Below are 24,809 nucleotides of genomic sequence, written 5' to 3'. Positions count from 1 at the left end.
CCAGCACTATTGCCGGAACCTGACACATGGGCTCTCGAGCAAATCGTGGGCGACATCCCCTGTAAATATTCAAAACCCCGCCGCCTCCATTTAAAAAAAACCTTGAGGACCGGAATAAATGGTCTGAGCGATTCCGGGATCGTCCAGTCGCTTCTCCACTCCATTCGCCCCCATTTCAGAACTCTCAGAACCTTTTCCAGTAGGTGTCTGGAGTTGGGGTGGGGCAAGGGGTCGACGAACCCATTGTCGACGGAACCAGGACCATACAGTCATTATTAATTCCTCAACCTTTACTGTTTTCTAATCCCATCCCGCTTAAAGATGGCGTTTCTTTGATGTATTTTATATAGTCTCCTGTAATTACTGGACAGTAAATTGTGCCTTGAATTATCTTGTAAACTAGTTTTAGTGGGGTGACCTTGAGTCTCTAACCAGGTTGCCAAAAATGGGTTTTCTGTTAGTTTCCTCTACTTTAAGTATATAGAATGATCAGACTCCTTCCAAAAATATGGACAGGAACTGAGGTGAGAAGGGTCACACACATATATCTGCCAAAAATAATGTTGACACATTAAGGAAAGGGAAAAGCCCAGTGCTCCGGTCCGGACATTTGGCCAGAGGTTGCCTATTGTCCAGGCATTGTGGCCAGAGGTTTCCAATGGGCTCAGGGCTGAAATGTCGGGAATACTTGTCTCCTATGGATGCTGAAAGACTGGCTGAGTTCCTCCAGCATTTTGGTGTGTTCTTACTACAATCACAGCGTCTGCAGACTTTAGTGTTTCCACTCAGTGTAGGCACTGTGCCCGGATGTTGCCAGTTGTCCAGGCACTGTGCCCGGAGGTCGTCAGTTGTCCAGGCACTGTGCCCGGATGTTGCCAGTTGTCCAGGCACTGTGCCCAGATGTTGCCAGTTGTCCAGGCACTGTGCCCAGATGTCACCAGTTGTCCAGGCACTGTGCCCGGATGTTGCCAGTTGTCCAGGCACTGTGCCCAGATGTCACCAGTTGTCCAGGCACTGTGCCCGGATGTTGCCAGTTGTCCAGGCAATGTGCCCAGCGATTTCCAGTTGTCCAGGCACTGTGCCCGGATGTTGCCAGTTGTCCAGGCACTGTGCCCGGATGTTGCCAGTTGTCCAGGCACTGTGCCCAGATGTCACCAGTTGTCCAGGCACTGTGCCCGGATGTTGCCAGTTGTCCAGGCAATGTGCCCAGCGATTTCCAGTTGTCCAGGCACTGTGCCCGGATGTTGCCAGTTGTCCAGGCACTGTGCCCGGATGTTGCCAGTTGTCCAGGCACTGTGCCCAGATGTTGCCAGTTGTCCAGGCACTGTGCCCGGAGGTCGTCAGTTGTCCAGGCAATGTGCCCAGCGATTTCCAGTTGTTCAGGCACTGTGCCCTGTTTAAGTGTCAACTGCGGTACCCTTCTTTTCCTGGGTAGGGTAATACAAGTGCACAAGGTCTTTCAGCACATCTCCCACCTTCCGTTCAATTCCCAATCACTTCATCACCTCCCCATCTTCTCCTCCCCTTTCCTTTCCCCACTGGTAAAGGAAAACTCAGCAATGTACTTTATATAGCAAAGATAAAGATACCTTCATCAAGGTAAGCCGACGCAAAGCATTGGCTGATCTATTCTCCCCAGTCCATGGATAATGCCTGACCTGTTGGGTTTTGCCAGCAACTCTGTGTTGGGTCTTTGGGCAGCTGCCTACAAATGGAGTCCAAATGGAAAGTATCACTGCAGAGCGCAGTGCCGAAGGTCATTGGAAAATTATCCTGAAGCAGATGCACATGGAAATCTACAATAAAAGAAGACAAAGCTGGACTGAGCAGGTTAGGCAGTGTACGTGGGAAGAAAAAAGAGCCTTATTTTGCCTGAGGTTTCATCAATGCTGTAATTTCTGTTACCAACATCTTATTTGGTACCAACCCAATAGAAAATATGTCTGGGCTTATGTAGCCTCTGGAAAATTTAGCTAAAGAGCTCAGATTCTTCAAAAATATTTTTCATTTTCATACCTGAAGAACTGATTTCAACTGTAATTGACAATTTAAGTGATCTTGGTTGGGTTATGCAACCCAGTATGTCACCTTTATGATTCAGCAAGTCCTTAGGAATTGGATTTGGATGACTAAATCAAACTCCATTGCAATGCACAAATGGAGAGACGCAGCAGGTCACGCAGCTTCCATAGGAAGTAAGGGGTTATCTTTCATGCCTGGGCCCTTAGTCGGGTATAAGCAAAAACAGACAGGAGCCTGAACAAGAAGGTGAGGGGGTGGGTGAAGAGGGAATACAAGAAGAGGGAGGAAGGGACAGGGGGGGAGGAACACGGACCAAGAGGTGAGTGGTCATAGGTTGGAACAGATGGGAGGGTAGAAGAGAAAAAATGCAGACAAGTGTTAGGGGAGAGGGTAGCTCTCTTATACGATGGGAGGGAACTCTACTGCCTTGTTTTGCATGCAGAAAATGATTTTATTAGGTGAGCTGACAATAACGATGTGCTTAAGCCTTGAAGGAGAAGGGAGAATTTGTGTTGTTGAATGTTCTCTGAGAGGATATACAATTACATTTTTGCCACTTATGAAACAAGATTCATCTTTCAAAAATATTTGTTAAAAATAGAATTAATTTTAAAAGGGAACTTGCATTTTATATGGTATTTTCATCCTCCAAATGCACCAAAGCATTTCGCAGTCAAGTAATTATTATTTGACTATTGTCATGCACTTTGCACATAGAGCATTACCGCACAGTACAGGCCCTCCTGCCTTTGAAGTTGTGCCAACCTATACAAACTTACTCAACAATCTAAACCTTTCCTACCCCAGTTCAATGTCAAGTCAGCTTTATTTATCGTTTATACCATGCTTGCATGGTAAAGACAGGATAGCAGTTCTCCAGGTCCACGAAGCATATTTACATAAATACGTTAGAATAGAAGTTAAACACATTAAAATATTAAGACATACATTAAGAGTCCATGGTACCCTATCCACGTATGTTCTTGGAATTCAGGAGTCTGATGGTTTTGGGGATAAAAATCATTGCCCAATCTGGACATATGGGCCCTAGTGCTTGATGGTAGAAGGGAGAACAGTTTACATGATGGGTGTTTGGAGTCCTTCACAATGTTTATTGCTTTTCACCTTTATCGAGTGTTGTAGATGTCCTTCATGGTAGGAAGAGAGCCCCCAAAGATTTTTTCTGCTGATTTCACTATCCTCTGCAGGGTCTTATGGTCCGAGATGGTACAGCTTCAAAACCAGGTGGTGATGCAGTTGTCCAGGATGCTTTCGATACATCCTCTGTAGAATGTAGTGAAGATGGAGAGTGGGAGATGAACTTTCCTCAGACTTCGTAGGAAGAAGAGGCGTTGCTGGGCTTTCTTGGCTATGGAGCTGGTGTTGAGGGACTAGATGGTGTTAAGGGACCAGGTGAGACCAGAGAGAATTCTGCTTATTTTCCAGGTAGGTTGGAATAGTGTATAAATTTTTAGTGTAGAAAGCTTTAAATGGTAAACTAGAGCTCCAATGTTGGGGGTGGGGGGGGGGGGGGGTGGGTGGGGGGTAGAGACAGTTCACACACATATTTCTATGCACATCTGTATGTTTTGTAAATGTCTTTTTTCCCCAGGTCCCATAAAAACAAAATTTGATGTTGCAGCCCCACCATAGAGGCAGTTTCTGTCACCAGGAATCAAACTTCATCCCCACTGTGTCAGCTCCTGCATTCAATCTGCTGCTGCTCACCTCTCTTGAGGTGTGAAACTATGGGTAAATTTATGTGGCAGTTTGGATTATGGATCATCACTGGGTCAGAAAATTGTGCATTTGGGCCCCATTTTGGGATTTCAGCAAATTTAAAGATTTGGAAAATGCCATTGAGGGTTTTAGAATATTAGTTCACAATTCTAAATTGGATATCGTTCAAAAGTAGACCAGTTATTTGTGGGATTCAACTGTGTTCAGTAATTACAGTATAAATATAGCAGCTTAAAAGAATTTGTCCCATGTGAGGAACTTTGAAAGTTTCTTAAAAGTGTGCTAAACTACCCCTCCATTTTACTGTAAAAAGATACCTTGAAGAAGGATTGAGGACCAAAACGTTGGGTGTATATCTTTACCTCCTATGGACGCTGAGTGACCTGCTGGGTTCCTCCAGAATTTTTGTGTCTTTCCTGCATTTTGCTCATCTTTTTACTTGCGTCTTTGTTTAAAAGCCACTTGATGCAAGCTTTATATCAAAAATAATATGTAAATACAAGTCAAAGAATTTTACAGCCCCATAAATGGGCTTCTGCCCAGCATATCCATGCTAACCAAATTGCCCATCAGAGCCAGTCCCATTTGCCTGCATTTGGTCAATATCTTTCAAAACACTTCCTCTGTCTTCCAAATGTCTTTTGAGCGTCACAATTGTACCAAAGTTTATAGCTTCCTCTGGTTGCTCATTGCAGTACACTACTCAGGGTGGGGGTGGGGGGTGGAATCTATTTAGGCTCTTCATGATTGTATAAACATCTACAAGGGAGCCAAGTTCCAGCCTCTTCTTGTATCTGTATAACAGATCTGTAACTTTTCTTAAACAGAGGATGGTGTGTGTATGGAACGGACTGCCAAAGAAGGTGTTGGGTCAGGCACTATTGCAAAGTTTAAGAAAAATTTGGACAGGTACATGGATAGAATGGGTTCAAAGGAATATGGGCCAAATGCAGGCAGGTGGGATATGTGGCATGGACAAGTTAGGCTGAAGCACCTGTTTCCACGCTGTATGCCTCTAAAACAAACATTCTTAAAAAAAGTACCTAGAAACACTGACTATTTTCAAATGCAGCGGAAACTGGGGAAATGCCACGAGAGGTGACCTCACCCCTAGCCTCAGTGATTCAAGCATATCTGACCTCTTTGGTCTCAATCTCCTCTTGGTTACCAGACTCCAGCCAACCCATTCCACCTCCACATCTTAATGAACCCCCATCACATTGGCCACAATCTGTCCTTGCCGCTACCATCTGGCAGAAGCCTAAAGTTCAGCATCTTAAGATTCAGGAATGTTTCCTTCCAAAAAAGTTCTTCAACCTTCTTGTAGTACCCTGCAGTGCAATGTTGGGGGTCACCAAAAGATCTGTCTGCACTTTTGAAGTGCCATTTTCTTTCGTTCATTAACTGCAACTGTGAATATTTATTTATTTATCCTTTGCTATGTATCGTCTCTTTTTCTATTATGATCATTTTTACATTTGTAGTCAGTGTATTTTGGTACATCTGTGTATCGTACTTATGTATATGACAATAAACTCTCAGCTTATGTCCTTCAGTGGGAACTCTGGGTGCTGTTATCCAACAACCATGTCCCGCCTCCCCATAAGTACAAAATCATTACTTCTACCTAGACACTGATTGCAAACCATCCACACCGGGGTGGAAAAAAAATCACAGCTGAACATGGTGGTGTTCTCATTCAGTCTCCAAGACCCCCATTTTCCAGCTGAATTTTCCAGCAGAAATGACCACTGGTTCAATTCCACTCCCTATCCACAAACCGGCCTTTCGTTTCCAACCCAGATCAGATATTGAGTCCAGGATATTCTGTGGTATAACCCTTATTTAACTTTGAATATTACAGGAGTCAAATAATACCGTTTTAATTTCTTTACTGGAATTTAGCTCATGTTACAGTCATTGGAGGAGAGAAATCTCCCTCAGGATGGTTATTCAGCCCACTGTTTCCCAGCCTGAGTAATAACATCATTGCAGTTAATTTTTACATTTATCATTAATGTCCTGACAGTGATGCCCAATATATTTAAACTAATAATGGAAATGTTATCTCCAGAACAAAATAAGAAAGAGCTGGAAATACTGTTGTAAGCAATAGCTTAGTTCAGGTATTTTATCAGAACTTTGATTTTTCTGTATCATTTACAAGATAGGACTTTATACAGCAAGACCAATACTAATCACCCAATTATGCTTCAATAAGAATAGTGGTGTGCTATTTCAGTGAGCTGCTGCAGAGTTGGTGAAAAATCTACTGTGTAGGGAGAAGAATGTCCAAGATATTGACCCATTTGAAGGAATCCACATGGATTGTGGTTTGGAGTGGTATTTGCACATGCCCTTGCCCTCCTAAATGGTTGAGGCTACAAGTTTGGGCAGAGACGGCAGGGAAATCTTAATGAATTGCTGCAGTCCATCTGACAGATGGTGGGTGCCCACTGTGGCTATAATGAAGCCAGACTAAGTATTCAGGGTGGAGTGCTGATCATATGGGTATATTGACCTCAATGATGTTGGACGTCTTAATTGTTGTCAGATAGCAGTGATGTTGCCAGGAGACTCACTTGCCTTGTGCTTTGTATATAATTGGATAGGCTTAGGAGAGGAGGGATTGAATTACTCACTGCAAAATATCCAGAACCTGGCTTGCTCTTCCAGCATTATTTTGTGAGGCTGGGTTGCTGAAGTTTCTGGGCAACAGTTGCCCACCCTCCCCATGCTCCCAGGATGTTTGCAATGCTGTAAAATGTCAAGAGGAGTTTAGACTCTGTTGTGAGAAATGATCTTTTCATAGCACTTCTGTGATATAAATATACCTTGTTATCTATCAGGCCTATCTTGAATGATGTGCTGCTCTGGATTTGTCCTCCAGGTTAGAATGAATTGAGTAGATAAATACATTTTCTGAGACTACAAGTATATTTCAAAATAACTGCAGAATCTGGTGATACAATACACAAAGACTATTTACTATAAAGCTGGCTCGCTCCATGAATTTATCAAAGACAAAACATTTTACATTGGAACAAACACTTGACATGATAACAATGAGGATGTACTGTATAAGAACCTAGATAACTCATCCAATACAGTACATGAATGCTGTGCAACACTCTAGGAGCGATATAATTGTGGTCTCTTCCAACCTCTACTCCCATCTATACGTGAAACAAAATTAACCTCACCTGGTCTGATGGACCAACAATTGTCTCTCATATTCAGTAGGGTGCCCATCAATTCCAAAGTTACTTCACCTATCAACTTACGTTGAGATATGCCCGAGTGCACCCAAAATATCCCATTGGTCGGGAAAGCGTTGATAAGGATTGTTCATTGATAACTTTGCCTTGGGTATGTTTCCGTCCCTTGAACCAGATGAGGGCTTGTGTTGGATGAGATGAATGACACAACACTGAGGTAAGGTGATTGGTTGCGAGTGAGGCAATAAGCAAAAGTGTGCAATAAATTTGCACTGAGGAATAAGTCTGAGACACGCTGAGTAATTTGATAACAGTATACAGGTAGCTTGAAGTGGCTAATGTGGTTTAGAAGAGATGGGTGGAAAGGAAACTAAATGATTAAAACTCTGGACAGAACCAACAGAGAAAATGTACCTGAAACAGTCGTGTGAGAGTCAAACCCTATGGGTATCATAAGGCCAAATCAAAGGTGGGAGTAAAGGGCTGCGTGGATTTTGGTTGCTTTGCATCCTCATAGTGACGTGTTATTTAAATAAGAAATTAGATGATCAACTTAATAACCAACTTAATAATGCCTCCAGACTGGATCCATCCAGCTCCATTTGGGCACAAATTCTTACATTATGTGAGGATCTGTGAATATGACACTGATGCAAACATCCCCACTTCTCACCTTGTTATGGAAGGAAGGTCATTGATGAAGCAGCTAGAAATGGTTTGGGCAAGGACACTATCCTGAACAACTCCTGCATTTGAGGCTGAGATCATGAGCTGCCATTTTTCTTGTGTGTGGTATGATTCCAGCGAGAGGAATGTGTCTCTACTGATTCCCATTGTCTTCAGCTTTAGCAGAGATCTATGATGCCACACGCAGTCAGAAAAAACCTTGATTCAAGAATTGTCACTCATACAGCTGTTTTGTGCCTGAACAAAGGCTCTAGTGAAGTGTGAGGCTGCGTGTTCCTGTTGGAATCCAGCTGAGCATTAATGAGCAAGTTTTTTTTGGCGAGGAAGTGATCATGCCCTCCACGCCACCTTTCATTATTTGGATGAACACTGAGAGGAGGCTGAAGGAGCAATAATTAGCAAGATGAGATTTGCTTTTCTTTGTGGGCAGGATGTACCCAGGCAAGTTTCTACGTTGTCAGTTGGATGTCAAAGTTTGAAACAACTTGGCTAGAAACACAGCTGATTCCAGAGAGCATGTCTGAAGCACCAGAGTGAGAGTATTATCTGGCCCAAAATCTTTGCTGTGCCAGCTAAACTGACCTTTATTGAGACAGGGTGAGTCGAATTGATGGAAACCCATCTTTGACCACGGTATGGACTGCGATTAGGAAGTCGATTGCTCTGGTTGCAAATATTTTACAATGCTCAACACGATGTGTTTACTCTTTTAACAATTTTGATTATTTTTCTTCACTTGCAATATGTATTAAATTATTTACTTTGTGTTTTTTTTTCAAGGAACTGGTGTCCTTACACACTTACGAAGACAGTGTCCTGCCAAGTGCAGAATGGAACCTATGTGCAAAGGGTTTATCAGAGCTGCAGGTGGCCATTGGGGTGTCCAGGTGGTATCAGGTAAGACAACACCAGTGCATTGAATGCATTGATTTGTCATCTGCCCTGTCTGCAATGATGTGACATCTTGCCGTGCAGTTCTACTGCCCAGGCTTACTTTTGCAGCTGGTGTTTGTCTCTTTAAAGTGTGACTTAGAAACAACTGTATCTTTGCTTTTGCCCATTCCAATCTTGCCTTTGCATTGTAATTTTGACTAGCACCTTGTGCGAGGCTGGACCGTTTGTTTCTTCAGCCTTTTGATCTGACTTCATTGTCCCATTTTTGTGGCTCATCCATGGAGTTCGTGGATTTACTATGATAGGTAATAGTCAGACTGATCACAATTGTAAGCTGGTAAACTGACTCTTTGAAGAAGAAGCTTGAATTTATATAGCACCTACCTAAAGGTCTGAATTCTTTTGCTGAACCCCACTCTCTTTCTCATTTAAAAAGACCTCACCTTCCTCACCTGATTTATTTTCTCTTTGATTAACTTCCTGTGATTTGGTTTGACACATTTTACTGCATTTAAGACACTGTGCAAAGTTGAATTAAAATCAAGGCTTTGTAATTGATCCAAAGATACTTTTGCTCATCTCAAGAGAGAGGGAGAGTGCATGAAGGATGGGAATAAATGTGCAGGCTGAATTTCCCCAGTCTTTCTACTCTGTTCTGGAGAGGCATTCTATTGTCATTACTTACATTTTTTGTCTTTTTAAACTCTTCCCAGTTACAGGGCAGTGATACGACCAACTTATAGGCTGACGTACAAAACAGTGACGGCTGTGGAATGGAAGTGCTGTGCTGGATTCAGAGGAAGCAGCTGTGAGGAAGGTGAGATACAAATTTGTCATATCTGAGCGCGTAGAATGAGTTTGCATTTCTGTCTACTGAAAGAAGCACCTGGTACAATGTATTTCCTTTCTGTGAAGTCACAGCTTAAATCACTGAACTAGATTTTTGACAGACAAAACTAGATTTTGGAGCAAACAAAACAATTAGAAGTGTATTCACAAGGCCAGACTAACCGAAATGGTGGTTTTGCATATTACATTCTTTCAAAGATTCAAGTGTATTTTTCTGTGAGAGTGAAATTCAGACCAGAATGGGTCATTTCATCTTGATGCAGTATACTGGTCGCAAGTAAATCCCTTGGTGCAGTTCATTTAAATAATCCTTCACAGCCCTATATGCAGAATTGGCCTGGCACTGGAATATAGCTGAAGAGATATTGTGATGTAGGTAGAATTTGAATTGAATTGAACTATTATTGTCACATATACCAAGATACGGTAAAAAAAACTTTTGCTATCCATGCAAATCAATTCATACTGTGCAAGAAATAAGACAATAGTGTGGAACGTGGTGTCACAATAAGTCAAAAATGTAATAAAACAGAAAATGTAAGATTACATGAAATTTCCAGGCAGACAAAGATTCTCCATCAGCAGAAATTGCCCAGTGCCCCTTACAGTCAGAGAAAGAGAAGCAACAGTGAGTTCCCCCAGAGTCATTCAGTGTCCATGGATTCGCCTCCAGCACTCTTGCAGCCTCCGCAACCACAAGCCTTCAGTCCAAAACATTGGGAACCAGAGTTCCGAATCCAAACTTCTGGCATAATCACGAATCCCTCAGTGACCTTGGCACCCTCTCGCTATTCAGCCAGTCTGGAACCAGTCTCCAAAACTGCACAGCCTGGTGTGAGTCTCTTGATCGCTGTTGCCAGCAGCCCGCAGTCTGTGTGGGTTCCTCGCCTTGAGTCACTAACCCACCACCTGTGTGTCTTTCAGCCTCGGAGCCCCTTGCTGTGGTCACCATCCTATAGCACCATCTCCTCTGCTTCTCATTCTAAAATGTGCGATCTCCCTGTTTTTTGGTGCCCTGACCCAGTCCTCTGCTTCTCAAGATTCTGCAACCCTTCGAGGCCGCTGCTGAACATGGCCACCGTCATCTTGGGCCCAGACCTTGCATTCACAGGATTTTAAATTAAACTTCCACTGGATCCTTTAACAGGATGTTTAAAGCCTGTTCAGAGCCGTCAGTAGTTGGACTAGGTGGTAGAACTCTGGGGAGGAGTACTGCGTCTCCTCTCCCCTCTCTCTCTCTCTATACGGGTCCGCACTAACCTGATCTGAAGTCTGATAACAGCAGGAAAGAAAGTGTCCTTAGATCTGGAGGTTTGTGTTTTGAAGCTTATTTATCTTCTGCCCAACAGAAGGGAGAGAAGAGAGTATGACCAGAATGGGATGGGCCCTTTAATATAGTAACAGATTAACCAAGACAACTGGAGGGGAGGTTGGTTTGTGTGATGGGCTGAGGAGTTTGTTGCTGTCTTGGACAGAGCAAATGCCATACTCAGCTATGACACATATGGACAGAATGTTAAGGATACACTATCACTCAAAAGACTTATTGTCTCTTGGAAGTGGTGGGTCCTTTCTTAATAACTGCCTTTTAGAAGACATCTTGATTTATTGGTGGCTTGATGAAAGCTAAGGAGGAGATCAGTGGAAGGCCTGAGCAAGTGCTTGCAATATGTGGACACAAGGGGGACTGTGAACAAGTGATGGAGTTGTGCAGCCAGTCTGCTCTTTCCCCAGTGAGCGCATGAGAGATTTGAGAAAGGCAACCTCTCTGGGTGCCCATAACCAGCAAGAACAGGTGAAGGATGACAGCAGCAATCTCTTTGAGTCACATGTCTGTGGTACGGAAGGCTGTTGTAACTTCTGACAAAGCTCTTCAGCTGCTCCCTGCTGACCACTATTGGAAGAAACTGGCCTCCTTCATTAGTTGGGCAGGAGGCCAAAGCCTGGAGGTTTGGCAAGTGGGGCATGGAGCATAGGTATGCTTAGTAGGAGGTAGAGCCAAACTTTATCAATTTGTGCATGTCTCTGTGTTCCCTTTGAAGTCAGGAAGAAAATTGTGGTGTTTGGAATGGATTGTCAGAGATTTAAGTTATTTATTTGATGATGAACAGTTAAGGGAAATATCCCACCATCATAACAGGGTTCCTGATTGTAAAAATAAACATTCAAACAAACTGTTCTTTTTTAAATTGATGTGGTGCCACTTCACTGCAAAAGCAAAAGTGGGAGTACTTTGCATTGGGAAATATCCACCTCCCCCAATCTGTGCATTTTAAATAAATTCTATTATAGTTTGTACCTTGTGGGCAATCATTACAACTTTACAAACTATTTTCATAATAAAGGAAAATTTGAACCATGGTTTGTAATATGCATCAGTGTGGAAATATTTTTGGCAAAGGGCTTCTCTCTCTAGTTTTGATTTTCTCTTTTTATTTGATTCTGAGAATTTGTTCCAGTTTTTGTGTTTTATATCTTAAAGAGAATTGTAGTTATCTTCCAATTTTCTAATCTAATGAGAATTAATTACCTGATATAAAATAGCCATTTGATTTATGAAAGTAGTCTTTGAGTAAATGTGTTGGAGCATATGCGCACATTTCTGTGAATCAAATGTTTGACTTTTATAATCAGTCATACTTTCTTGTACTGATTCCACCCTACAAGATTTTAACTTTGAAGCACTGTATTTTTATAATCCAGTTTATGTACACTATTCATTTACTTTGTACAGTAAAACCCTTGATTCCAGCACCCATGGAAATTGTTTGCAGGAAACCCGAATAACAGGGTTTTTACTATAATATCTACTTCTCTGTAAAATTCACGCAAATTTCCAAGGTTGGACATAATTGTTCCTTCAGGGGCCACACTTAATTGTTTAGCTGTTTGATTGGTCTCTTTCTCTGCGCAGGAAATTCTGATTGTTCTAATGTTTTGAATTGTGCTCTTAAGGGGAAAAAAAATGTCTGCCATATTATTTAATTGCTTTGCTGTAATTTAAATAAATCCTTCGAGTTAGATAACTGCATTCTTATACCATAAGACCATAAGACTTTGGAGCAGAATCTGACCATTGAGTCTGCCATTCAAATCATGGCTGATCTATTTTCTTTTCAGCCTCATTCTCCTGCCTTCTTCAGCTACCTCTTCCAGAGCGCTGAGGTGTTGTCCATCTAATCTAGGTGACTTATCTGCCTTAAGCCCCTTCAGTTACCCAAGCACCTTCTTCTTAGCAATAGTGACTACACTCACTTCTGCCCCCTGAGACTCAAATGTCTGGCACATCACATTGTGAGGACTGACACAAAATACCTATTCAGTTCCTCTTGTTCATTTTTTTTGATACCCTTTGGGCAACTGTTGCCCTATTGTAACCTTTTTACTCACTATTGATCATAGCATTTCAATGGTTTCTATTTCTGTTTCATTTCATTCAATAAACTTTTGCTTTTATAATGGGAATCTCTATAATCATAGCTGAATTTCAACCTGGCCTGTGATTAAAGAAATTTTCAAGAACCACAGAACCACCACTAGAAATTATTTGATCCTATCAGTTTTCTTATGTGCAGATCTTTGCTGTTAGCCTATCAGTGGTAAATCTGTATATTTTCAGAACAATTATTTTCACTTTACTATGCTTCATTAAATAGAGTTCACTAAGTTATGAAAATAAAGAGCAAGCTTTGCCAAACAGATAATTTTCCTGGATTGTGGTACATCTCTGTGATCAGGACCCAACTGGACTCTGTCAAAGCTTAGGTCATCAAACAAAATGTTGGAGTTTCATGACTTTCAATCCTGTTTTGCAAAAACAGCATGAAACTCCTCGTGTATTTGCCTAAGCCACCTAGTGGTTAGATTGGTTTTGATATATTTGTGACTTAGTCTTAGTACTTAAATTATATATAGAAACATAAAGAGCTCATCTAATGACTCATTCACTCAAAGAATTAGACAGGTAAATCTTACAAATCATTCTCCACCTTGGATGATATTCACGGTTAGTTAGTGAAAGTAGGGTTGGTATATTTGATGTCAGGACACAGATTAAAAATTGGCTAAGTTTACCCTCCTGGCAGTGCAACTCATACATGCTGGAAACTGGGCAATGGAAGGATCAACTCAGGCATGGAGCTTTTGCAATATTTAAATGAGCTGCCATGCAGCCAACTTTTCAAGAATTAACATGATGAATCCTTCATGGGTGAGAGATGGGTAACAGTGGGGAAAGAGTAATTAAACAAACTAACCCAGAGGAAGAAAAATAAAATATTGTTTTATTTGAAGCTATTCTACTCTTGCTGAAAAATATTATGTGCTGTGCAATACACATGTATATATTTTTAAAATCTATCAACTTACTTGTGTTTTTCATTTTTCTGTATTTATATATTTAACATTCTGAATTTGATTGTGTAATCTGAGTGTTAATATTAGTTTAAGCAATTCTTGTAATGTTGGATTGATCCCACATTAAGAATTGTATCTCATGATCACTTGTCTCTATAATTATGGCATTGATATTTCGTGTAAGATATTCCAGAGACGCTGCCTAACTGTAGGGAGAAGTTGCCTGCCTGTGTGATAGAAAAGAAATCCTGCTTTGCATAATATAATTTTTAATATATAATTTACTTTTGTTGTTAGCTCACATAATCATCTATCTTTGAGTATCTTTAAGTATGAAGAAGAGAAAGATACTGAGACCATTCTGAGGAAACCTTGTGATGACAAATACTTCTACCTTCGCTACTACTGAGTATCTGCATTATTCTGGGGTTTTTTTCCCCAGTGATGCAATTGCAAACATGTTCACGCTGAAAGAAGCATTCAGCAAAGCCTCAGATTGGTGGGAACGATAGAGCTGTTAGCCACGTTGCACATAAACAGTCACTTTGAATATTTTCTGATCCACAGCTCACTCTCTGAATTTTCCCAATTCTCACATCAGTCATTGTTCTGACATCTCTGATTGAAAGTGCCAATTGTTGCTCAGTTGTGGGCAATTCAGTCCTGTGCTGGCTGGGACTGCTGCAATTCTTTAAACCCTGGAGTCCTCAAGTCAGTGGAGAGAAAGGCAATCACATCATTAGTCTGGACTAGATTCAATCACAAGCCCCAGAACAGAAACGGAGATATGCCTCACCACCCACTGCTCTCTAAACAAAAGCAATTGTAGTGTTTCAAGGGCAGAGAGACTAAGGACTACTAGTTTTCAGAAAGGACATGTCAATTTTAGATCACACTTACAACTAATTTGGACAGGAAAAAAATTAGAATTATTCTTATGCCATAATTAACATCTTGTTCCTCATAAATTCCCCCATCAAAATATTGCCAATACTTCTTTTGGATGCCAAAAGCATTTAAATATTCAAAGTAGAGATAAAGTCATCAATATGTCAAAATGAATGAGGTGCGTAGAAGATATTGTGTTGGCTCAGAATATTTTTCATTAATATCAATAGGATGGCAAAGCACAACAATGCAACCTTGAGATTGAGGTAGATTCCTTCTCCTTCTCATCCTCCTTTCCTCTTAATTATTCCCTCCTGCAATGTTATTGGAAGGCAGAACTAAACTGGCACTGAAATACAGATGTCTCACAGAAATGTGCTCAAAATGACAATGAGTTTGAGCTGACAGAAAATTGTCTGGGTTTCCAGTTACAGAGATGAGGCACAACGAGATGTGTGGAATGGGAAAGATAGTGGAAAGAGGAAGCAGATAACATTTGCTAAGCAACTTTTCCTACAAAAACTTAGCCTTACATTGGCAATTGTTTACGTTGGAAGATAATAAATGAGGACCAAGATTGGCCCATTTGAGCCTTTGGAGGATGTGTGTGTGTGTGTGTGTGTGTGTGTGTTTTACTTCAGTGAGAATTACAATTCCAAATTATTCTACATAAAAAAAAAGAAGAAATAACAAGACTCTCCACAAAGTCGTTAACTCAACAGAACAATTGAGGATGAAAGTTCAATAGTGACCCTCAGAGAGACAAAAAAAATGCAACACCTCTGTCTTCAATAGGTGACTCCTAATTTTCAAATGGTAACCCTCAAGTTCTGGAAGAAGAAGCATCTTCTCCACATCCACCCCGACTCAATCTTGGAGAATCTTGAAAATTTTGATCAATTCCCCTCTAACTCTTCCAAACACCAGTTTCCCTTGTGAGACAAGCCGCCCACATCAGGTGTTAATCTCGCAAATATTTTCTTAAACGATTTTCATTTTCTGAACTATTTCCATTTCTTTACCATTCTTCTGTAAAAAGGAGAAAAATGCTATATGCAGTACTCCAGATGTGGTCTCTCCTCTGCTCTATGTAATTGAAGTATAACTTCTCTCCTTTTGTATTCACTTCCCGAAGTGGTGGTGATGAGGCAACTTTGATTCAGATTGACAGTCTTAGTATAAAGAAGTGCGTGGTGGATGGCTTTCATCCAAGAATTCCTTTAGGTTTTTCTTTCAGAATTTAGTCGCTAAAGTGGGTGGAGGATGTTGGCGTGTTTCAGAGGATCAGGAAACTAGCAATATTTGGCAGTTTTATGTGTTGATTGAACCATAGAATTTGTTTTATTAAATTAATTTGGGTGACATAATATGCTTACAGTTTAACAGTAATTATATTACCTGCCCTTATTAAATGAAAATTAAACAGTTCAAAATCTGTCATTTTCATTTTAAATGTTTACATGTACAGGAAATATGGAACACATTCTGGAAAGCATTTGTGGTCAACAGGCAGAATAATATCTTCAAATGTTCTTTATTTCATTAGCCAGAGCCAGCTTTTGCTGTGGGTCTGTCGCTAACCCTGAACAATTTCTCCTTTGAGCTTTCTGTACTACTATTTTGATCGTTTAATACCTCAACTGGGTGGTAAGAAAATGATTCAATGTAGTCCTTGGTGACATTTTCTTTCTGGGAAGGAGGGAAACATTCCTATCTGAGCTGAACCCGATCTGAGCTGAGTTGATGTTGTTTTGCTGTGGGTCAAGAGGGATACAGAAAGCATCAGAAAAAACACATCCCAATCTAATCTGGCAACATGGATGATTCCATAATCCTTTGCTTCACCTTGAGAAATAAAGATAAAACTGAAAGCAGAAATATGGGTTGCAGTGACATCTGGGTGTATTACCATTTTTTTTAAGACTTGCTTTTCAGATTTTTTTGTTCTACCATTAAGAACCAAGTATCCAGTTTTTAATTGTTCTGTTGAGTTAACAACTTTGTGGAAAGTCTTGTTATTTCTTTTTTTTCTGTAGAATAATTTGGAATTGTAATTCTCACTGAAGTAAAACACACAAACACACAAAACACACACACACAACACACACACACACATACAAAACACATACACAAAACATACACACACACACACACACACACACACACACACACACACACACACACACACACACACACACACACACACACACACACACACACACACACACACAAACACGAGATGCTGGAATCTCAAGCCAAATACATTTTGCTGGAGGAACTCAGAGGGTCGAGCAGCATCAGTGGGAGAAAAAGATTGTCAACAATCGATTCTTGACATCAGCCATTCTGTTTCTCCCTCTGATGCTGCTCGACCCTCTGAGTTTCTCCAGCAGATTGTGCTTAGATTCAAATTTTATTCCTTGATAAACTGTGCTATAACTGTAAAGGAATTAGAGCTATTTTCTAGACTGTAATCGGTTGTCAGTGCTTAATTAGGGAAGTGTACAAATGATCTGCCTCAACAACACAGCCAGGGGTAATTCCTGCAGGCCATTATTAGCCCAAAAGAGCAAAATTTGTTGTATTTTCCTCCAGTAACACCATCTGTACTTCTACTTAACTACTTTGTGTCTCTACAATAGCATGATTGAAAGGATACGTGGGTGTTAACTCTGGGCTCAGATATTGCCAGCCAGGGTTCAGTGTAAATCTACAGTTATGAGTTCATCCCACTCCTGAACAAAGCCTGTCTGATATTCTGAGTGCTGTGTTGAATACTACACTGTTCCAGGTTTCAAACAAAGGCCCTATCTTCCCTCTCAGGTGCTCACCAAATATCTCATGGGATTATTTTGAAACATATGTGGGAATTATCCCTGAAATCCAAGACAATATGTTACGACCAAGTCTTCATTGAAACCTTAGATCATCTGGTCATTGTTCCATTGCCAACTTCTTTAATTAGTTTTGAGTTTCTTTGCTTTCTTGAATTATACCTATAGTCCAGATATTCTGTGCTAAGAAAAAAATGCATTCAACTGGCAAGGCACAGCTGGCCCAACACATTTGGCTGTTTCTGAGTTCTATTCTCTAGGTGGCCCAGGTGTAGATGCATTAGAAAAGGTAATGCATGTTTAACATGCATTAAATAAAAACACAATGCTGGAGAAACCCCACAGGTCAAACCGAGTGGTTTACATAGCAAAGATAAAGACACATAACCAATGTTTCGGGCTTGAGTCCTTTATCAAGGTATGAGCAAAATGTAGACAGGTGCCCAAAAAAAATGATGAGGGGGAGGAACACAGACCCAGAGGCAAGAGGTAATCGATGGTAAGGGAGGGAGAACCCACAAGCAAACAGGATGAGGGGAGATGGCTCTGTGAATGGAGAGGGAAGAAGGTGGAGAGTTGAAGGAAAGATGACAGAGGGATGGGGAAGAGAGGGAGAACAGGGAGTGGGATAGTAGAAACCAGATAATTCTATGTTAATACCATCCAGTTGGAGTGTGCCCAGATGGAATATTAGGTGTAACTCTTCCAATTTAATGGTGTCCTTGGTTTGATAGTACATGAGGCCATTGACAGACTTGTCAGTGTGTGAGTGGGGCGTAGAATTGAAATAGTTGGCAACTGGGAGATCCCTGTCATTGAAGAAAACAGAGCAAAGGTGCTCAGCGAAGTGATCTCCCAGTTTATGCCCAGTCTCTCCAATGTAGAGAAGGCCACAACAGGAGCATCAGATGCAGTAGGTGACTCCTGCAGATTCACAAGTGAAGTGTTGCTTCACTTGAAAGAACTGTTTGGGGCCCTGTATTATGGTGAGGGAGGAGGTGTGGGTTAAGTGTGGCACTTTCTGTGGCTGCAGGGGAAGGTGTCAAGGGGGGGATGAGTGCGCAAGGGAGTCGCGGAGGGAGCAGTCGCTACGAAAGGCAAGGATTGCATTAGAAGAAATTATATTTTTTGACAGGGATTTCCCAGTGACCAAACATTTCAAATCTGCACCCCATTTCCATGCTGACATGTCTTTTCATGGCCTCGTGTACTATCAAACCAAGGCCAAATTGGAGGAGCAACGGCTAATATTCGGCCTGGGCACTCTCCAATGTTATGGCATTAACCGACTTCTCCGGTTTCTACTAGCGCACTCCCCATTCTCCCTCTCTTCCCCATCGCTCTTCTTTCCTGTAGCTTTCCAAACCCTTCCCTCTCCATTCACAGAGCTACCCACCTCCCACCCTCCATTTGCTAGTTGTGCCCTCCCTCCCTTCTCCACTTAATACCTTTTGCCTGTGGGATTGTGCTCCTCCCCCTCCCCCTTACCATTTTGTTTGAGTGCCTGCCTACATTTTGTTCATACCTTAATTAAGGGCTTAAGCCTGAAATGTCAGTTATACATCTTTATTTTTGCTATATAAACTATCTGTTTGACCTGCTGAGTTTCTCCAGCATTATGTTTTTACTTCAACCATGGTGTCTGCAGACTTTCTTGTTTTAATGTTAACATGCCTCAAGGTACCCAAGACATCGTGGAGGTCCTGCGGAAGGAAGAGAATTGAGGTGGCAATTGTAGGTGGTGGTTTTAGTCAAGATCTTAAAGGTTGAGTCAGGGCATTGATGCTGTTGTATTTGGTTTACAGTCACAGGTAGGCTAAGGTGTTCTGCTGGTTGGCCTGAGGATCTTATCTTGTTAAAGAGCACCTACCTTATGGTAGTTCTAAGCTCAGACTCTTCACCTATGGATCTTGTCAAGCAGCTCCTCTGAAGTGTTACATTCATGGTAAAGCCTATGGCTTACACCTTAGTCCAAACACCAAGGACTGTCTTTCCCAGCAATGTGATCTGAACTTGCTTCCTGGGCCATGAGATACCTTTGCACATGTCTTGGCATCTCCATGCATTGGCTCATGTCCACTGAGGATCTGGAGACAACTTGGTGAACTCTATAAATGACAAAGTAAGGATTTGATCTATAAAACATAGTGGTTGAACATGATGACACCACAGGATATATTTCACTAATGGGCCTCATTTGATATGTCTGCTGAATGCCAGTCATTCATGTTGGAAACTTGATGCTGGGCCAGGTATATATTCAAGTAAAGCCAAAAGGTGTCCACTCCCCAGCTCTTTCGGTGATGACAAATGGGGTTGGTTAATGGGTGGGGTTTTTCTGCCTGGCCAGATCAGCTCAAGTCATGCTTACCAACTAAATGCAGGTTGGGAAAAAATGTCAGTCTATGTTCTAAAAGGCTCAGCTGCACATCAGTTTACCAATAGAGATATTTATGGTTTTCATCGATACTTTTGAAATATGGATTCCCTTTGATTTTGAGTCATTATTGGGTAAAAAGTTCAGATTGATGAAAGATTCTTATAACTGGTTTTGTGTTGATGCCAGTATAATGTAAATCTTGTGCTCAGACTAACTTTTAATGAATCACAGAACCATAGAACACTACAGGACAGAAAACAGGCCATTCAGCCCTTCTAGTTTGTGCTGAAACATTATTCAGCTAGTTCCATTAACCTGTATCCAGTCCATAAACCTCCAGTCCTCTCCCACCATTGTATCTATCCAATTTATTCTTTAAACTTAAGAGTGAGCCTGCATTTACTATGTCAGATGGTGGCTTGTTCCACACTCCCACCACTCTCTGAGTGAAGAAGTTCATCCTAATGTTCCCCCAAACCTTTTCCCCTTTCGCTGTAAAGCCATGTTCGCTTGTATGTATTTCTCCTAATCTAAGTGGAAAGAGCCTACTCGCATTTACTCTGTCTATACCCCTCATAATTTTGAAAAATCTCTATCAAATCTCCCCTCATTCTTCTATGCTCCAAGGAATAGTCTTAACCTGTTTAATTTTTCCCTGTAACTCAACTCCTGAAGACCCAGCATCATCCTAGAAAATCTTCTCTGCGACCAGAACTGCACACAATACTCCAAAATGCATTATACAGCTTCACCATAACTTTCCAACCCCTCTACTCAATATCTTGATTTATAAAGGCCAAGATGCCAAAAGTTTTCTTTACAACCCTGTTTACCTATGACACCACTTTCAGGGAACTGTGTATCTGTATTCCCAGATCTCTTTGTTCCTCTGCATTCCTCAGTGCCTTACCATTTACTGTGTATGACCTACCTTGGTTTGTCCTTCCAAAATGCAACATCTCACACTTGTCTGGATTAAATTCCATCTGCCATTTTCTGTCTCACTTTTCAATTTGGTCCAGATCTCTCTGCAAGCTTTGAAAGCCTTATTCGCTGTCCACAACGCCTCCGATCTTAGTGTCATCAGCAAATCTGCTGATCCAATTTACCACATCATCCAAATAATTCATACAGTCAACTAACAACGATAGTCCCAACACCGACACGCACCACTAATCACAGGCCTCCAGTCTGGGAAGTTATCATCCACTACCACTCTCTGTCTTCTCCCATTCATCCAATTGTGAATCCAGTTTACAACCTCTCCATGGATACCTAGTGTCTGAACCTTTTGAACTAATCTCCCATGTGGAACCTTATCAATGGCCTTACTAAAGTCCATGTAGACAACATCCACTTCATCTACTTGCTTGGTAACTTCCTTGAAAAACTCTATAAGATTTGTTAAACACAAAGCCATGCTGATTATCCTTAATCAACCCTTGGGTATCCAAATACTTGTATATCCAATCTCTCAGAACACCATGCAATAATTTACCCACTACTGATGTTAGGCTCACCAGCCTGTAATTTCCTGGTTTACTTTTGGAGCCATTTTTAAACGACGGAATAACATGAGCTAACCTTCAATCCTCCAGTACCTCGCCTGTGGCTAAGGACATTTTAAATATTTCTGCCAGAGCCCTGCAATATCTACACAAGTCTCCCTCAAGTTTTGAGGGAATATCATGTCAGGCCCGGGGGATTTATCTACCTTTATTCAGCAAGCAACTCTTCCTCTTCAATCTCTATATGTTCCATGCCACTACTGCTTGTTTCTCTTCCTTCCTTCTGCGATCACAAAGGTAGTAAATAAAAACATAATTTCTTTCTGATACAATTTTTAAAAATCCAGTCCATTTTCCTTTCAAGAGAATTTTTAAGACTTGCTGGTGTTACAGCTCAAAATCCATTGCACTTAAAAATATAGTTAAGACTAAGAGAAGTTGAAATCTTTAGCAGCCAAAGTTATAATGGGTATTCTGTCATGGTGGACGCTCTTCCTGTGCAGGTAAAAGCAGCACTGTGCTTGCGGTAAATTTCACCCTTCCGTGATTGATGACAAATGCAGTGATTAATGGAATTGAAGGATAAAGTGTAAATAAAATAATTAGAAAATAGGATGCTATGGAGTAAATTTCAAACAAAGAATTGCAAACAGGTAAAACTACAACTGGAAAAATTCTCATACAAGATCAACAATCACAATAATTATATCTCTGTCAATGTGTGAGTCATATGTTGGATTCTATGCTCTTATTTTACAAAATAAATCCCCCCAACCTAAACAATTGTTTCTGTTTGATGTGTGCATTTTCTTGAGGGCAATTACAAAATTTATTGTAATAAATGATAGCATCTCATTGATATAAATGTCAGTAAAAAGAAAATACAGGGTGTCATGAAAATGTGGATAGCATGAAAGGTTGTCTAAGACTACAGCAGGAATTAGGCCAGATTAAAAATTTGGCAGAATATTTGCAGATATAATTTAATGCCAAAAACTACAAAGTAAAGTATTTTCAGAAATTCGCTTCGGTTGAAACATGTACATGCTAGAATGCTGAGGTATGTTGATGAATAAATGGACATTGGGGTTTAAGTCCATAGTTCTCTGAAAAAGGCAATACAAATAGATAGTGTGGTGAAAAAGACATTTACCAATTTTGGCTTCATTGGTCAGTACATGGATAGTAAAATATAGAATATAACAAGCCCTATCAGACCCAGCATCCAACACATTATCTGCCAGAATTTACAGCACTTATTGCAGGATCCCACCACCAGACACATTTATTCTTTTCCTCCTGCTCAGCCTTCCGCAGGGACTGCTCCCTCCACTATTCTCTCATGCACTCATCCCTCCCCACCCATCGCCCTCCCTGCACCTTCCCGTGTGCCCGCAGGAGCATCCCTCCCTCACCTCTGTCCGGGGCCCCAACGGCCTTTCACGTGAAGCAACACATCAGTTGTACATTCAGAGGACTTATTTACTGCATCCGGTACTCCCTTTGTGGCATTCTCTACATCAGAGAAACCCGTTGCAGACTGGGAGATTGCTTCGCTCAGCACCTCCTCTCCACTCGCACACACGGTGACCTCCCATGGAGGCCAAACATTTCAATTACTCTGTCCATGGCATGTCTATCCTACCCCAAATTATATCTGCAAATTGGAGGAACAATGCTTTATTTTCCATCTGTGCCCTCTCCAGCCTGATGGCATTGACTTTACTGTTTTACCCTCCCCTTTTCCTGTCTTTCCAGTTCTTCCACCCACCCAGCCATCCCTCCTCCCCCTCATTGCTGCTGTCTCCTCCCTCCTTTCTCCACCTAGGATTTCCTGCCTTTGCCACCCCACCCCCTCTCCCCCGCCACTTTTGTTTGGACACCTGCCAGTATTTTCTCATACTTTGATGAAGGGCTGAAGCCCGAAACATCAGTTATGTATCTTTACCTTTGCTACATGAAGGACTCGGGTTGACCTGCTGAGCTTCTCCAGCATTTTGTGTTTTAACTGAATATAACAAGTTCTTCATTAACTCATTTGGTGTTTAACACCATTATATCAGCAAAACTAATCTTCAAATTCAAGGATCTGAAACTCTTATCTCCCTTAGCAACTGGATCCTTGATTTCCTCACTGGCAGATCTTAATCTGTGCAGTTTGGCAACATTACCTCCTTCTTGCTAACCATCATCATGAGGCACCTCAAAGCTGTGTGCCTAATTCCCTGCTCTATTCTGTCCAAACTCACTATTGTGAAGCCAAGTTCAACTCCAATGGAATCTATAAATTCACTGATGACGCCACTTTTGTTGACTGAATAATGGGTAATGATATAGGGCAGTGGTTGAGAATCTGGTTGTTTGGTGCTAGAACAACAACTTGCTTTCTGCAGTACCAAGTCGAAGAAGCTTCTTGTGAATTAAGAAGGAAAGGCCAAGGGACCATGCACTTTCCTCAATGATGGTCCTCCACATATCGGAGGACCTGGCCTGGAGTATCATAAAAGGGCACCTACGAAGAAGGTTGTATTTTCCAAAATGTCTGGGGAGCTTTGCATGTCATCAAACTTCTACAGATGTACTGTGGAAAGTATACTGACTGGCTGCATGATAGTCTGTAGATTGTAATTATGTACATGATAATAAACACTCATCATCTCATAAAAGTTGGGACTTTATAATGCACCATTTAGGTCACACTTTAAATGTTGTGTGCAGTTCTGGCCACTACACTTAATGAATGACATGGTTGCCTGGATTAGAGAATTTTAGTTATGGGGAGAAATCAGATTGGCTGGGTGTGTTTCCCATGTGAAGGAGGCTGATAGGATGATATGATAGAAGTATATAGAATTATAAGAGACAAATGCAGGGTTGATGGAGCCTTTCTCCCATGGCAGGCGTATGTAGGTTAAAGCTAAGAGGAAGGGTTCTAAAGGGAATTTGACATGAAGTTGTTTTGCACTGAGAATAGTTTATATCCAGAACTTGCTGCCAGAAGAGATGTGGAACCAGATGCAATCACAGTGTTTAAGAGCCTTTTATGCAGGCATTTGAATCAGGAAGGCATGTATGAATATAAATCTAATGCAGGCAACTGGGACCAATGTAAATAGACAAAAAGATGGGTTGCAGGACCATTTTTGAGCTGGGTAGGCAATCTCATTTCAGTCTTGTGATAATATAAATATAATCAGGCTGACCGAATTTCCCTCAGATCTATTCATGTAGCTGATGGTCCTCTTCACCAATGGTGATGGTGAGTGTTTTCCGCACTACTAGGAAGACCTTATCCTGCCTGTGGGCTTAGCAGTAGACAGTGATAAAGTATGTTCCCTGTAATAAGGGGCTATCTTGCACTGTTATTTGAACTGCTAAAAAGTGTCACAATAAAGCAAGTACTTACCACAACAATATCTTCAAAATAGTAGTA

General features: G+C 41.2%; 1 protein-coding gene across 4 annotated transcripts in view; it reads left to right on the top strand.

The window, feature by feature from the left end:
* The window catches only part of emid1 (EMI domain containing 1), a 383,223-nt gene that overhangs the window by 1,736 nt on the left and 356,678 nt on the right, over window positions 1–24,809 (top strand). For all 4 annotated transcript variants that reach the window (XM_069932905.1, XM_069932904.1, XM_069932907.1 and 1 more), the window contains exons 2-3: window positions 8,448–8,564; window positions 9,275–9,378. In XM_069932905.1, the coding sequence (XP_069789006.1) occupies window positions 8,448–8,564; window positions 9,275–9,378 (221 nt within the window). The remainder of the gene's footprint in view (window positions 1–8,447; window positions 8,565–9,274; window positions 9,379–24,809) is intronic.

Source organism: Narcine bancroftii, chromosome 4 (assembly GCF_036971445.1).
Source record: "Narcine bancroftii isolate sNarBan1 chromosome 4, sNarBan1.hap1, whole genome shotgun sequence".
Classification (NCBI taxonomy): Eukaryota; Metazoa; Chordata; class Chondrichthyes; order Torpediniformes; family Narcinidae; genus Narcine; species Narcine bancroftii.
The sequence above is the reverse complement of the archived record's forward strand: the minus strand, read 5'-3'. Positions and strand labels throughout refer to the sequence as shown.